A 14,160-nucleotide genomic window follows, 5' to 3' on the forward strand; every position below is an offset into this window, starting at 1 on the left:
GGGAGGCTGAGGCAGGAGAATGGCGTGAACCAGGGAGGTGGAGCTTGCAGTGAGCTGAGGTCCGGCCACTGCACTCCAGCCCGGGCGACAGAGCGAGACTCCGTCTCAAAGAAAAAAAAAAAAAAAAAAAGAAAATGTGATATTTTGCTAAAATTTGTAAATGTCCTTTTTTAATTTCTTATTTCATTTTTTACTTCCAATAAATTGCTTTTAAAACAAGAAAGTTTAACTTATTAAAGAGGTACCTAAAGCACTTTTTATTTTGAAATGGAATCTTAAATCATATCTAATGTTTAAGATTATGGTGAAAGTAAGCATGTATATTTTACCATGAAACTCAAAATAATGAGTATAGTGACTCCAGCTTTTTAAAATAATATTGTTTCTCTGATTTTAAAAGTAATACATTTTTTGTTGGATCTCAATGCTAATGGAAATATTTGTTTCCCTTCCTTCCTGTCTCCACTTTCTTCAAACTTCTGACCCCATTACTTCCTCCATCACTTTCAGCTGGCAAGGTTGCAGCCTACTTACCAGACAATAAACACTGTCACATGGAGACTGCCTCAGCTTCCTGCCTGAAACTGGCAAGTCACCATCCACACCAGCACCCTTCTTTGGCTCTTCCCTCTAGTTTTAGGGAAGAGATGTCCAGGGAGGTCATATCTCTCCTTCTGTGCCTTGTATGCTATCCCCTCCTACCACCTCAAGGACCTCTTGTTACCAGAAAGGGGTCCCAATCCAGACCCCAAGAGAGAGCGAGTTCTTGGACCTTACCCAAGAAAGAATTCAGGGCAAGTTCACAGAATAAATTCAGCGCAAGTTTATTAAGAAAGTAAAGGAAAAAAAGGGCAACTCCATAGGCAGAGCAGGGGCATGGGCTGCTTGACTGAGTATACTTGTATGTTATTTCTTGATTATATGCTAGACAAGGGGTGGATTATTCATGAGTTTTCCGGGAAAGGGGTGGGTAATACCCAGAACTGAGTGTTCTTCCCTTTTTTAGAATATATAAGGTAACTTCCTGACATTGCCATGGCATTTGTAAACTGTCCTGGTGCTGATGGGAGTGTTTTAGCAACTAATGCTCATTATCCTCACTGTTCACTGTATGCTAATTATGATTGGCATATAGTGAGCAGTGAGGATGACCAGAGGTCACTTTCGTAGCCATCTTGGTTTTGGTAAGTTTTGGCCGGCTTCTTTACCGCATCCTGTTTTATCAGCAAGGTCTTTGTGACCTGTACCTTGTGCCAACCTCCTATCTTATCCTGTGACTAAGAATGCCTAACCTCCAGGGTATGCAGCTCAGTAGGTCTCAGCCTTATTTTACCCAGCCCCTATTCAAGATGGAGTCGCTGTGGTTCAAATGCCTCTGACACTCCTTTTGCCCATTACCCCTTTCCAAATTCCTCCTCCCGTTCTTCAACTTTAGTAATATACAGACCACTTTTAAGGAAAAAACTCTTGTGGATTTCCAGGGATGACTTAAGTTTTTAAATTATAATTTTAAATAAATGAGGTATAAACTGCTTTATAGCTCCTATATAAGACGAAAACCATTTTATGAATTAATACAAATAAATTACAAAATTTAATAGCTGTTATAACACTATAAAAAGAACATTTAGAAATTAAATAAAATCATAAAACCTAGGAAATTCAAATGTACATAGTTTAATGTACATTGTAGATGTACAAATTCAAATGTACATAGTTTAATGTATATTTGTACATATAATGTACATAGTTAATGTAAACACAACTAAATTTCAGCTTAAAAGTATAAGCTGCATACTGCAACTTGTTTGGCTGTGAGGGAGGTAAACTATACTATCCTGGCCATTTAAGTTTAGTGCACTTGAAAAACAGCAAGTGCCTTTGTACTGTTTTTTTTTTTTTGAGACGGAGTCTCGCTCTGTCGCCCAGGCTGGAGTGCAGTGGCCAGATCTCAGCTCACTGCAAGCTCCGCCTCCCGGGTTTACACCATTCTCCTGCCTCAGCCTCCAGAGTAGCTGGGACCACAGGCGCCCGCCACGTCGCCCGGCTAGTTTTTTTTTGTATTTTTAGTAGAGACGGGGTTTCACCGTGTTAGCCAGGATGGTCTCGATCTCCTGACCTCGTGATCCGCCGGTCTCGGCCTCCCAAAGTGCTGGGATTACAGGCTTGAGCCACCGCGCCCAGCCTGTACTGTTTCTTGAAAGTAGCAGATAAAGCTCTCATGTGAAAGACACCCTCCTTATACTAGAAAAATGCGGCCGGGCGCGGTGGCTCAAGCCTGTAATCCCAGCACTTTGGGAGGCCGAGACTGGCGGATCACGAGGTCAGAAGATCGAGACCATCCTGGCTAACACGGTGAAACCCCGTCTCTACTAAAAACTACAAAAAACTAGCCGGGCGACGTGGCGGCGCCAGTAATCCGGCGGAGCTTGCAGTGAGCTGAGATCTGGCCACAGCACTCCAGCCTGGGTGACAGAGCGAGACTCCATCTCAAAAAAAAAAAAAAAGAAAAGAAAAATGTAGCATTCTTATTCTCAAGGGCATAGAAGTGAAACCAAGAGAATTCTGTACAGACCTTGTTAAAATATCTTTTAAACTTCCCAATTTAATTTAGTTGCTTCTGCACAGCTACCTGTTCTTTGTCCGATCCGTATATAAGTTAACTGACTCTAACTGCTTCTTTGGGGCTTCGTTTCTTTATGAGGGCTCCCCTGCCATGTAAAACTTGGATTCTAGAACAGGGAGAGAGGTCTCTCTGCCAGGCTCAAATTTGCAAGGTGGGAGTGGGTTCTGGCCTATTCAGGGAATGGCCAGTTGGCCTGTGTGTATGAAGCACAGAACTGAGGGAAAGTTTAGGGCAGTTTCCCAAGTTTGCCGAATCACTGGGGGCACTTGTTTAAAATAGAGATTTCCAGCCCCCACCCTTGGAGATTCTGATCCTGTTGATGTGGAGCAGGGCCTCAAAATCTGTATAACAAGTTCCAGTTGCTTTTCTTTTGTTAATCTATTTTAGGTAAGTTTAATTCTCAGGCCCAGCTGGGACCCTAAGAAGATGGAGGTAGAGTTTTTCTGTCCCTGCAACAGGTACAATCCAGGTTCCTTTGAGTTCTCTATGCATATACCCCTACCAGCCATGTGATGACTCATCTCCCATTACTCTTTCTCTGTTGGAACCATGCCATGATAACAATATAAATTAATACTTCCTCTAAGAAATTTGTCATGGCCCCACGTATACTATTTTGGTTTTTTCTGGGTATTCCATTAGAACCTTGTATTTATTGTAATACTTATCACTGTGTTATAATTGCCCATTACAGAATCCCCAGCACCCAGCCTTTGAGATCATAAAATAACATTATATCCTTTTTCTACATGCTGCAACATGAACATTTCCTTCATGCTTTACTCTTTGAACACATTCTAGTTAAAATCATGATGATCATATTTATATATATTTAACTCTTTCCTCATTATTTGACATTTTAAGATTGCTTTCAGCTTTTCACTTTTACAAATTTTATAAATTTGCATTCTTTCTCAGAGTAGATCTCTAATAGTTGAATTACTGGGTTCTGAGGGAGGAAATTTCATGTAATGGTTATTGACTTAAGTTCATTCCTTGGTTGGCTTTGTTGACTGCTAGCCATGTAATCATTAGTAAGATGCGTAACTTCTCTAAAGCTTAGTTTCCTTATTTTAATATAGAGAAAATATTTACTTCATAGTATGTGAATGCTCAGCATTGTATATGAAAAATGTAACCAGAGCCAAGGCTGACTCTCAGTCAGTGCTAGCTGTTATTTTTGTACTTAAAAAATACTTGATGTAGGTATTCATAAATGACAGGTAGATTTTACCTGTTTACACTTCCAACTTTAGTAATGAGAACACTTAATTAGATTATAAAATTTTGAGTTAGAAAATGAACATGAAGTTGATTCCACAGGATTGCCACTCATTTGTGGCACTCTACAATACCCACTTGGGATAATGTTTGCAATTGCAAAACAATATGAAACCCATAAAACTATGGAGCGTGTTCATATTAACATCTAGATCGCGTTGCTTAAAAGTGTCCATTACTTGCACGGATGAGGCCCTAAGGAAAGGTAAAGTGCGGTTTCCTTTCCCTCGAAGGAAATCCAGGCTGACCGACAGCTGTTAGGCATTAGAAACACAGGACAAAGACCAAATTGGATATCCAGCACTGGAAGAAAAAGGGGAAAAACCCAGTGGATCTCCGCCTGTTTTAACAAGTTATGCTGCTCTAAGGAAGAGCGGTCCGGGGGGCGTAAGCGGTGAAACTTTGGCTATTTCTATCCTTTCAACTGAGAAACCCTCCTCGAAGTTTCAGCTCATTGGCTGCTGCTTTCTGTCCTCCTTGTTTCTTCTGGGAAGCTTCTCCGTCTCCCTGGCAACCCGAGCTGCCACCAATTGCAGCTAAGAATTGGTGGTCACATGGCCTCTGCCCCTGCCATGCAGAGGCAACATGGCGGCCTCAGCAAGCTGTAGCTGCGAGATTTGAATTACTTCACTCGTAGCTGTTGCATTCCTGACGATGGCCTCTGTGGTTTCGTGCGATTCGCGTCCGAGCTCAGACGAGCTCCCTGGGGACCCCTCTTCACAAGAAGAAGATGAGGACTGTGATTTTGAAGATCGGGTCACCGACTCGGGTTCATATTCCTCAGCGAGTAGCGATTATGAGTAAGGTTTTCGAAGAGGGACAATTAAGCCCATCCCTTCAATCCAGAGAATATACACGTGGGCTGGGGGAACTGCAAGGGTGTTGGCGTGGTTGGAATCGAGTATTTGGGGTTCTATAATAAGTGGGATTTAATTGCACAACGTTCCATTGTATGGTGGTGTGAGCAGAAATGACGATGCCATTCTTTGCTACTGTAGGGTTTTTTTTTGTTTTTTTTTTTTTAATGATTCTTAGGTGAGGAGAATCTCCTCTTTCTGGTCATGGGCTCTGTGTAGGCCATAGGACGATATATCTGTAACAGTGTTCAAAAAACTCTTCGTTCCGATCGCAGTGTCTTCTTGCTTCTTTGGTGGAGTCTTTGTGGCATAATCTCTTTAGTATTTGGAATGGAGAGACACCCTACACGTTTTATAAGGCAGTTGTTAAGTTTATGTAGATGTTTTCTGTTGTGGAAATGAATAGCTATATAACAGAAGGAATGCCCACCCATAGTCTCACCACCAAGGACAACCTCTCAGCACTTCTGGATATTTCTGCTGTATTTTCCTATGCATCTCCATGGTTTTCTTGTTTTCCATTTTACGTCATAATTTGATTTTTAAAAATACAGATACCTAAAGGTTTTCACTTTCTTAATAATGCCATGAAAAGGTTATTTTGTTTCACAGTACTCAGTGCTACTTCATTTTTAAGAAAAATCTATCCCTTGCCACTATGGATGAAGAACTTTAGAAAAGTCAGTTAGCAGTAGCTTGAAGTGAATGACTGAATATCGTGAAAAAGTTTTGGTGCCAAAATGTCAACTAACCCAGTAATGGACAACCATACCTGGTTAGTTTTAGGATGACATTTTATGTGTATTTAGGAACAACAGTTACAAATAATTTATGTGTATGTAGGAGCAACAGTTATTTGGCAATTGTTTTTACCCATCAGTATGTAAAAGATTTTTATCATTGTCTTTAAAAGTATGGTGAAGAAACCTGCTTAATACGTTCTTGAAGACTTAAACAAATTTTTAAATATCATATTTTTTGTAATATGCTGTAGGCATTTAAAAAATAATTTTAAAATTCATGATTATTACGCAAGACTGCTGGAAGGAAACGTGAATTACATAGAACCTTATTTGGTCTTGGTATGTGAAGCCATAGACAGTGTAAGACTCAAACTCTTGGTTTGTCCACATTTTACAGTCACATACTTTTAGCCCATAGAGAATCTGTAATTCATGTATGGTTGCACAGCTGAGTGTTGTCAGTGTGAGAATTCAAGATGCCTGATGCCTAATGGGCCACCATGACTTCAATGGGATTAAAATAGTGAACTTTGTTTGCTAGGAAATGACCAATCTGCGGACCTTGTGATAGGAGAACTTGTCACTTAAAAGTATTTCATGATTCAAAATACATATATATGTGTTATATTTTTGTAAAAAATGATCATTAAGCTTTTCACATTTCAATAACCATGGCAAATGTTCTAGTGTCTTTATCCTCCTAATAATAAAAGTATAGCAAATCCCTACCATAAGATGTTTTGCTGGTCTGTGTTTCAAGTCCTACCAAGTTTCAAATTTTAAGTCTGTCCTTTCTTGATTTGTAGGACATGAAGGTTAATTTGCTGAACTTGCCAGAAAGGCCTATGTTCTGTTCTTGCCTTATCGTAGATGTTTACTTCCCTAAGCTGCAGTCATCATTATAAGCAGTGGCCTTCCCAACTTGTACAGAACTACTCTTTAATCAAAGGTACAGGAATGCCAACCTTAGTCTTTCTCATTAAAGCAAAGACATGAATTTCCTATTGTATTTCATGGACTACATGAAGCTTACTAAGGAAGTGATACTGCATATTGATTCACATAAAGTATCCTAAATTTTCAAGGTTTTAGTTACCTGCATGTTCTGTGATTGTCAATATGGAATTTAAAAGTTTATCATCTTTGAGATAAAATTACATTATGGTAAATTCTGGTAGAGTCCTTTTAATAGGTTTGTTTTAGGTGTGTTAAAGGAGTTTATTTTGCTACAGTATGTCTTAAGTTGGCACATGGGCATGTACCCTGGGAGGCTTCAGAGATAATACTGGTGGGTTGGTTGGGTTGAGGAAGCCATTAGCTAGTTTTAGTATTAAGATAACAGAAATCACGCATTCACTTGCAACAATGCCAAGTTACCAGCTAATATGCCTAGTTCGTGTTACACAGAGTTTGTCAATGTTATGACTTGGATTTTTAATTTTTCAAAGTGAATTTTTTGTTGTTGTTACGTCAGTTTTAAAACTGACTGATGGAGAGAAACAGGAATAATTTTAAATGAGATGTTAGTTGTTAAAGATAAGGAACTTCTACCTAAAACACGAGGACTGACTGGAGAAGCAAGGTATGTCCTTTACATTTTTTTCTGGGACTTTAAAAATAGCGTCATTGAAGGATAACTAATATACAAAAAAAACTGCACATATTTTAAATGTACAATTTGATGTTTTGACATGTGTACATCTATCAAGAAAATGAACATATCCATCTCGCCTAAGAGTCTCCCCATGTACCTACTTACGTCCATTTATTCCTCTCCTGATAACCATTTATCTACTTTTTGTCACTCTATAGGAGTTTGTAGTTTCTAAAGTTTTATAAAGATGGAATTGTACAGTATGAATGTTCTTTTTTGTCTGCTTTCTTTTACTCAGCATAATTACTTTGAGATTCATCCATGTTGTTGCCCCTGTTAATAATTCATCTCTCGGCCAGGTATGGTGGTTCATACTTGTAATCCTGCTTTTTGGAGGCCAAAGCAGGAGCATTGCTTGACACCAGGAGTCAGAAACCAGCCTCGGAAACATAGTGAGATCCCCATCTCTAAAATAAAAAATAAAAAAATTAGCCAGGCAGGATGGTACATGTCTGTAGTCCTGCAACTTGGGAGGCTGAGGAGGGAGGATCACTTAAGCTCAGGAGTTCGAGGTTGCAGTGAGCTGCAATCACAGCATTGCACCCCAGCCTAGGTGACAGCAAAATTTTGTCTGAAGAAAAAAAAGTTCTTTTTTTTGTACAGCAAAGCCCTATCACCATTGTACACTAAAGACCTATTCTGAGCTGGACTCATACCTGTAATCACAGCACTTTGGGAGGCTGAGGAGGGCGAATCACCTGAGGTCACAAGTTCAAGACCAGCCTGGCCAATATGGTGAAACCCCGTCTTTACTAAAAATACAAAAAGTTAGCCAGGCGTGGTGGTGTCCGCCTGTAATTCCAGCTACTTGAGAGGCTGAGGCAAGAGAATCACTTGAACCCAGAAGGCGGAGGTTGCAGTGAGCCAAGATTGCACCATTGCACTGCAGCCTGTGGACAAAGTGAGACACCATCTCAAAAAAAAAAAAAAAAATCTATTCTGTACAGCAAAGCCTTCACACAAAATATTTTGCTGGTCTATGATTTTTGTTCTGCCAGAGTTACATCATATCCCCAACTCAATGATGTGTAGAAATGCTGAAATTTCTCTCTTTCTTAAATTTTTAACATGGGAACATACTACTTGTGAAGAATCAAAATATTTCATGTAGACTCATGATGCCATACTATTAACATCCAATTTAGGATAGCGTTTTCTACTTTTTCTTCTGCTCTGAATACTGACTCCTTTTTACTTTTAATTTAATATAGATTTAAAAGACACATGGTATATAACTAGGTTTATGATGAAAAATGGTAATACCCTGCTGTTATCTCTACTTCAGCTTAGTGTGTGAAGAGAATTCATTGTCTTCCATTTCTCCTCTAAGCTACCCATCTCATTTACTGACATCATTATCTCCTTACTCTTGTCTTCAGATCTGATGTCTCTAGTACTGTTGACTTCCTTCTCTGGTTTTCTCTCTTCTCCATTTTCACAGGCACTGCCTTACTTAAAAGGCTTGCCTCTTACCTCTTGCCTCTTCCCTGTTTCCCATGCACCAGTGGAGCTGCCTCCTAACTAATCTGCATGCCTCTGATTTATCCTGTTTCTGGTCTTTCTTCCATACCACTGCCAGTTTGCTTTCTAAAACACAGTTCTAAATCATTTTTCTACTCTACTCAAAAGTTTGGTGGCCTTCCAAATAAATTCTAGATTCCTTAGGATGATTTCTAAATTTTAGATCTGTCCCAAGTCTTTCCTATCTCATTTTTATTGATCTCCCTGTTCATTATTGAAAATGATTATCCACTCATTCTCAAACTGACCACTTGCCTTCACACCTACACCTGTATGTACTTTGTTCTCTCTGTTTGAAATACCCTTTCTTCCTATCTCTACTTGTTAAAATCATTCAGGGTCCGACTTAAGTGCTACCTTCTCCTAGAATCTTTTCTGGTCTGTCTTAGACTATCTCTCCATCCTGTGTTCTAGTCCTATAACAGTCCTTATTCCTGAGTGTTGGCACTTCCATTTCAGCTATTTGATTAGCTCTCTGTCCCATGTGACATCTTTAAAAGTACAGTAAAGTCCTATCACAAAATGTTTTGTTGCTGTATGACTTTTGTTCTGCCAGGGTTAGATTGTATCACTAACTTAGTGATGCCTAGGAATGCCCCATTTAGCTGAGCGGGCAGGTGGTAGGAAATGTGACCCGGGGAATGAGGTCACTATTAGATGTGTTCCTGATGTAGAAATGTATTAACTACAGTGAATGAACAGTTACGCATTTATTGACTGATCCCTTTGCCTTCTTTGACATGCTTAACAGTTATTCTAATGTTGACTGGCAAGAAGAGCTTCAGCTCATCTGAGACTCCCTACCCCTAAGCTGCTATATCATCCAGCATACGTTTTAACGATGGAAATTCATGGTGTTCCTTTAGAAAATGATGAGAAGACCATCAAGAGTGAAAATTAGATATCGTTGGTAGAGCACAGAAAACACAGAAAAGCATAGGCAAGCAAGTGCTTACTGAACAAGTGCCAGATAGAATCCATATTAATTTGTTACAGTGTTTTTATTGTGTGTGGTTTTTCTCTGTTCCTAGAATTGTCCTGTTATACCTATTAGCACCACATAACTATATGTGTTGACCACTTTGGTAAAGTGCATTGTGCTTTGCCCACTAAGAAAAAAAGAAAAAAAAAGTGTAATGTAACAGATTTGGAATATTACTTTCCTTAACTAAGGAAGTGTGCAAGTAGGGCTGGCTGTTTTATAACTTTTTGTGTGGTAGTTAAGGAAATTGCCGTACTATTGCAAATGATAAAAAATGCTGGCATTAATGCAAATAAAGACCTGAGAGATCCAAATAACTATTAGAGGGGTATTAAAAGATTTATTGTTGACCTAGATAGTTTTGAATATGCCAGGAATGAGAAAATTATTAGCATTATCTGAGGTTCATTTTCTTTAATATATCTGTGTTACAGCTTATGTTAGTGAACTTGCTTATTTGCAAATTAGCAAGTCTTTCTTTAGGAAGAATGGCTCTACTGTTTTCCACATCATTTAGGGACTTGAGTACCAATTAAAGTGCCGTAAAACGTTGCAGGCAGGCTATAAACATGCAGTTATTCTGCTTAAAGCAAAGCAGAATAAACAAAATAAGACTCACTGAAAGAAAATTGAAAAACATTTACACAGTAATTCTGCAGCTTGTACCATAGGGTCTTAGAAAATTTTGAAGGAGTATTTATATTAGTGCTGAAATACGACCCATGTGCTACAAATATCTGAATTAAAACTGTTAGATTTAATTCCTTTCATTAATTTTCTTTTTATTTTTGAGTAAGTTTAGATTTACACAAGAGTTCCAAAGATAGTACAGACTTCCCATAAATCCTTCACCCAGTTTCCCCTGATGTTAACATCTTACACAACTGTTATACATTTGTCAAAACAAGACATGAACATTGGTCATTTCTATTAACTAAACTCCAAACTTTATTTGGCTTTCACCACTCTTCCATTAATGTTCTTTTTCTATTCCAGGATTCAATCCAGAATACTGTATTGTCTGCTTCGTCTCCTACGGTCTGTAACAATTTCTTAGTCCTTTCCTGTTTATCATAACCTTGATTACTTGGTTATGTAAGGTAGTGTCTGCCAGGGCTCTTCCCTGGAAAGTTACTATCTTTCTCTTTCCATACTCTGTTGTCCAGAAGAGTATAGTCACTAAGTCTATACTCAAGGGGAGGAGGGATTAAACTTCATCTTCTGGAGTGGCGATTATCTATATGTATTAATTTCTTTGATTTGGGGAAGTTGTAATGGAAGGTTAGGTTTTTGTGTTGTTACTTTTGTTGTTGTTGTTAACACATCCCCTTTCTTCTAACAGGGCTAGAACAACTAGTTTGGGATAACAGTCGTTAGAATTCTATTAAAATTTCTTAATACACTAATCATTTATCCTCTTTTTAAAAAATTGACACATAATTATACATATTTGTGGAATACAATGTGATGTTTCAATATGTGTATACATTGTGTAGTGATTAAATCAAAGCATTTGGCATATTTATCACCTCATATGTTTATCATTTCTTTGTGATGAGAACATTCAAAAATCCTCTGTTCTAGTAATTTTGAAATATACACTATAATATTGTTAAATATAGTCTCCCTGCTATGCAATAGAACACCAGAACTCATTTCTCCTATATAACTGTAACTTTGTACCCGTTGACCAATCTCTTGATGCTTATCTAACTAGGTACTAATCCTCTGGAGTAGGAATAAAGAACTTTCCAGGAATATTGAACTGCAGGGTCTTTAAAGGCAGTGCCTAGCTTTACTTCTTGTGTCACTCTCACCCACCCTGAAACCTGACAAACTGAGATCATTAGAGACACCTTCATTTAATGCCAGTTAGAAAAATACAGAAACACAAGAGTTATATCTAGTAAAAGCAAGAGGAAGGGAACTAATATTTATTTGGAACTCAACCATGCCAGGAACAACATTATTGTATTTTCTATTGACAAGAGTCCTGTGAGGTAGCTATAATCTATTTTCTTTTTTAATTTATTTTACCTTTATTTTTATTTTTTTATTTTATTACCTTTATTTTATTTTTTTATTTTTTATTTTATTACCTTTATTTTAATTTTTTTTATTATACTTTACGTTCTAGGGTATGTGTGCACAACATGCAGGTTTGTTACATATGTATACATGTGCCATGTGGGTGTGCTGCACCCTTTAACTTGTTATTTATATTAGGTATATCTCCTAATGCTATCCCTCCTCCCTCCCCCACCCCACAACAGGCCCCAGTGTGGGGTTCCCCTTACTGTGTCCAAGTGTTCTTATTCTTCAATTCCCACCTATGAGTGAGAACATGCGGTGTTTAGTTTTTTGTCCTTGCGATAGTTTGCTGAGAATGATGGTTTGCAGCTTCACCCATGTCCCTACAAAGGATATGAACTCACAATTTTTTATGGCTGCCTAGTATTCCATGGTGTATATGTGCCACATTTTCTTAATCCACTCTATCATTGTTGGACATTTGGATGGGTTCCAAGCCTTTGCTATTGTGAGTAGTGCCGCAATAAACATAAGTGTGCATGTATCTTTACAGCAGCATGATTTATAATCCTTTGGGTATATACCCAGTAATGGGATGGCTGGATCAAATGGTATTTCTAGTTCTAGATCCCTTAGGAATCGCCACACTGTCTTCCACAATGGTTGAACTAGTTTACAGTCCCACCAGCATTGTAAAAGTTCCTATTTCTCCACATCCTCTCCAACACCTGTTGTTCCCTGACTTTTTAATGATTGCCATTCTAACTGGCGTGAGATGGTATCTCATTGTGGTTTTGATTTTCATTTCTCTGATGGCAAGTGGTGATGAGCATTGTTTCATGTGTCTGTTGGCTGCATAAATGTCTTCTTTTGAGAAGTGTCTGTTCATATTCTTCGCCTACTTGTCGATGGGGTTGTTTGTTTTTTTCTTGTAAATTTGTTTCAGTTCTTTGTGGATTCTGGGTATTAGCCCTTTGTCTGATAAGTAGATTGCAAAAATGTTCTCCCAATCTGTAGGTTGCCTGTTCACTCTGATGGTAGTTTCTTTTGCTGTGCAGAAGCTCTTTAGTTTAATTAGATACCATTTGTCAATTTTGGCTTTTGTTGCCATTGCTTTTGGTGTTTTAGACATGAAGTCCTTGCCCATGCCTATGTCCTGAATGGTATTGCCGAGGTTTCCTTCTAGGGTTTTTATGGTTTTAGGTCTAACATTTAAGTCTCTAATCCATCTTGAGTTAATTTTTGTATCACGTGTAAGGAAGGGAACAAGTTTCAGCTTCCTACATATGGGCTAGCCAGTTTTCCCAGCACAATTTGTTAAATAGGGAATCCTTTCCCCATTTCTTGTTTTTGTCATGTTTGTCAAAGATCAGATAGTGGCAGACGTATGGTATTATTTCTGAGAGCTCTGTTCTGTTCCATTGGTCTATATCTCTGTTTTGGTACCAGTACCATGCTGTTTTGGTTACTGTAGCCTTGTAGTATAGTTTGAAGTCAGGTAGCGTGATGCCTCAAGCTTTGTTCTTTTTGCTTAGGATTGATTTGGCAATGCGGGCTCTTTTTTGGTTCCATATGAACTTTAAAGTAGTTTTTTCCAATTCTGTGGAGAAAGTCATTGGTAGCTTCATGGGTATGGCATTGAATCTATAAATTACCCTGGGCAGTATGACCATTTTCACGATATTGATTCCTCCTATCCATGAGCTTGGAATATTCTTCCATTTGTTTGTATCCTCTTTTATTTCATTGATCAGTGGCTTGTAGTTCTCCGTGAAGAGGTCCTTCACATCCCTCATAAGTTGGATTCCTAGGTATTTTGTTCTCTTTGAAGAAATTGTGAATGGAAGTTCACTCATGATTTGGCTCTCTGTTTGTCTGTTCTTGGTGTATAAGAATGCTTGTGATTCTTGCACATTGATTTTGTATCCTGAGACTTTGCTGAAGTTGCTTATCAGCTTAAGGAGATTTTGGGTTGAGACCATGGGGTTTTCTAGATATACAATCATGTCATCTGCAAGCAGGGACAATTTGACTTCCTCTTTTCCTAATTGAGTACCCTTTCTTTCTTTCTCCTGCCTGATTGCCTCGCCAGAATTTCCAACACTATGTTGAATAGGAGTGGTGAGAGAGGGCCTCCCTGTCTTGTGCCAGTTTTCAAAGGGAATGCTTCCAGTTTTTGCTCATTCAGTATGATATTGGCTGTGGTTTGTCATAAATAGCTCTTATTATTTTGAGATACATCCCATCAATACCTAATTTTTTGAGAGCTTTTAGCATGACGGGCTGTTGAATTTTGTCAAAGGCCTTTTCTGCGTCTATTGAGATAATCAAGTGGTTTTTGTCTTTGGTTCTGTTTATATGCTGGATTAGGTTTATTGATTTGCGTATGTTGAACCAGCCTTGCATCCCAGGGATGAAGCCCACTTGATCATGGTGGATAAGCTTTTTGATGTGTTGCTGGATTT

General features: G+C 38.5%; 1 protein-coding gene across 1 annotated transcript in view; it reads left to right on the top strand.

Moving 5' to 3' along the window:
- Positions 1-4,459: 4,459 nt before the first annotated feature.
- The window catches only part of INTU (inturned planar cell polarity protein), a 96,100-nt gene continuing 86,399 nt past the window's right edge, over positions 4,460-14,160 (top strand). Inside the window, exon 1 of the mRNA XM_011935591.1 lies at positions 4,460-4,707. Within this exon, the coding sequence (XP_011790981.1) occupies positions 4,562-4,707 (146 nt within the window). The 5' untranslated portion in view covers positions 4,460-4,561. The remainder of the gene's footprint in view (positions 4,708-14,160) is intronic.

Source organism: Colobus angolensis, unplaced genomic scaffold (assembly GCF_000951035.1).
Source record: "Colobus angolensis palliatus isolate OR3802 unplaced genomic scaffold, Cang.pa_1.0 Scaffold145, whole genome shotgun sequence".
Lineage (NCBI taxonomy): Eukaryota > Metazoa > Chordata > Mammalia > Primates > Cercopithecidae > Colobus > Colobus angolensis.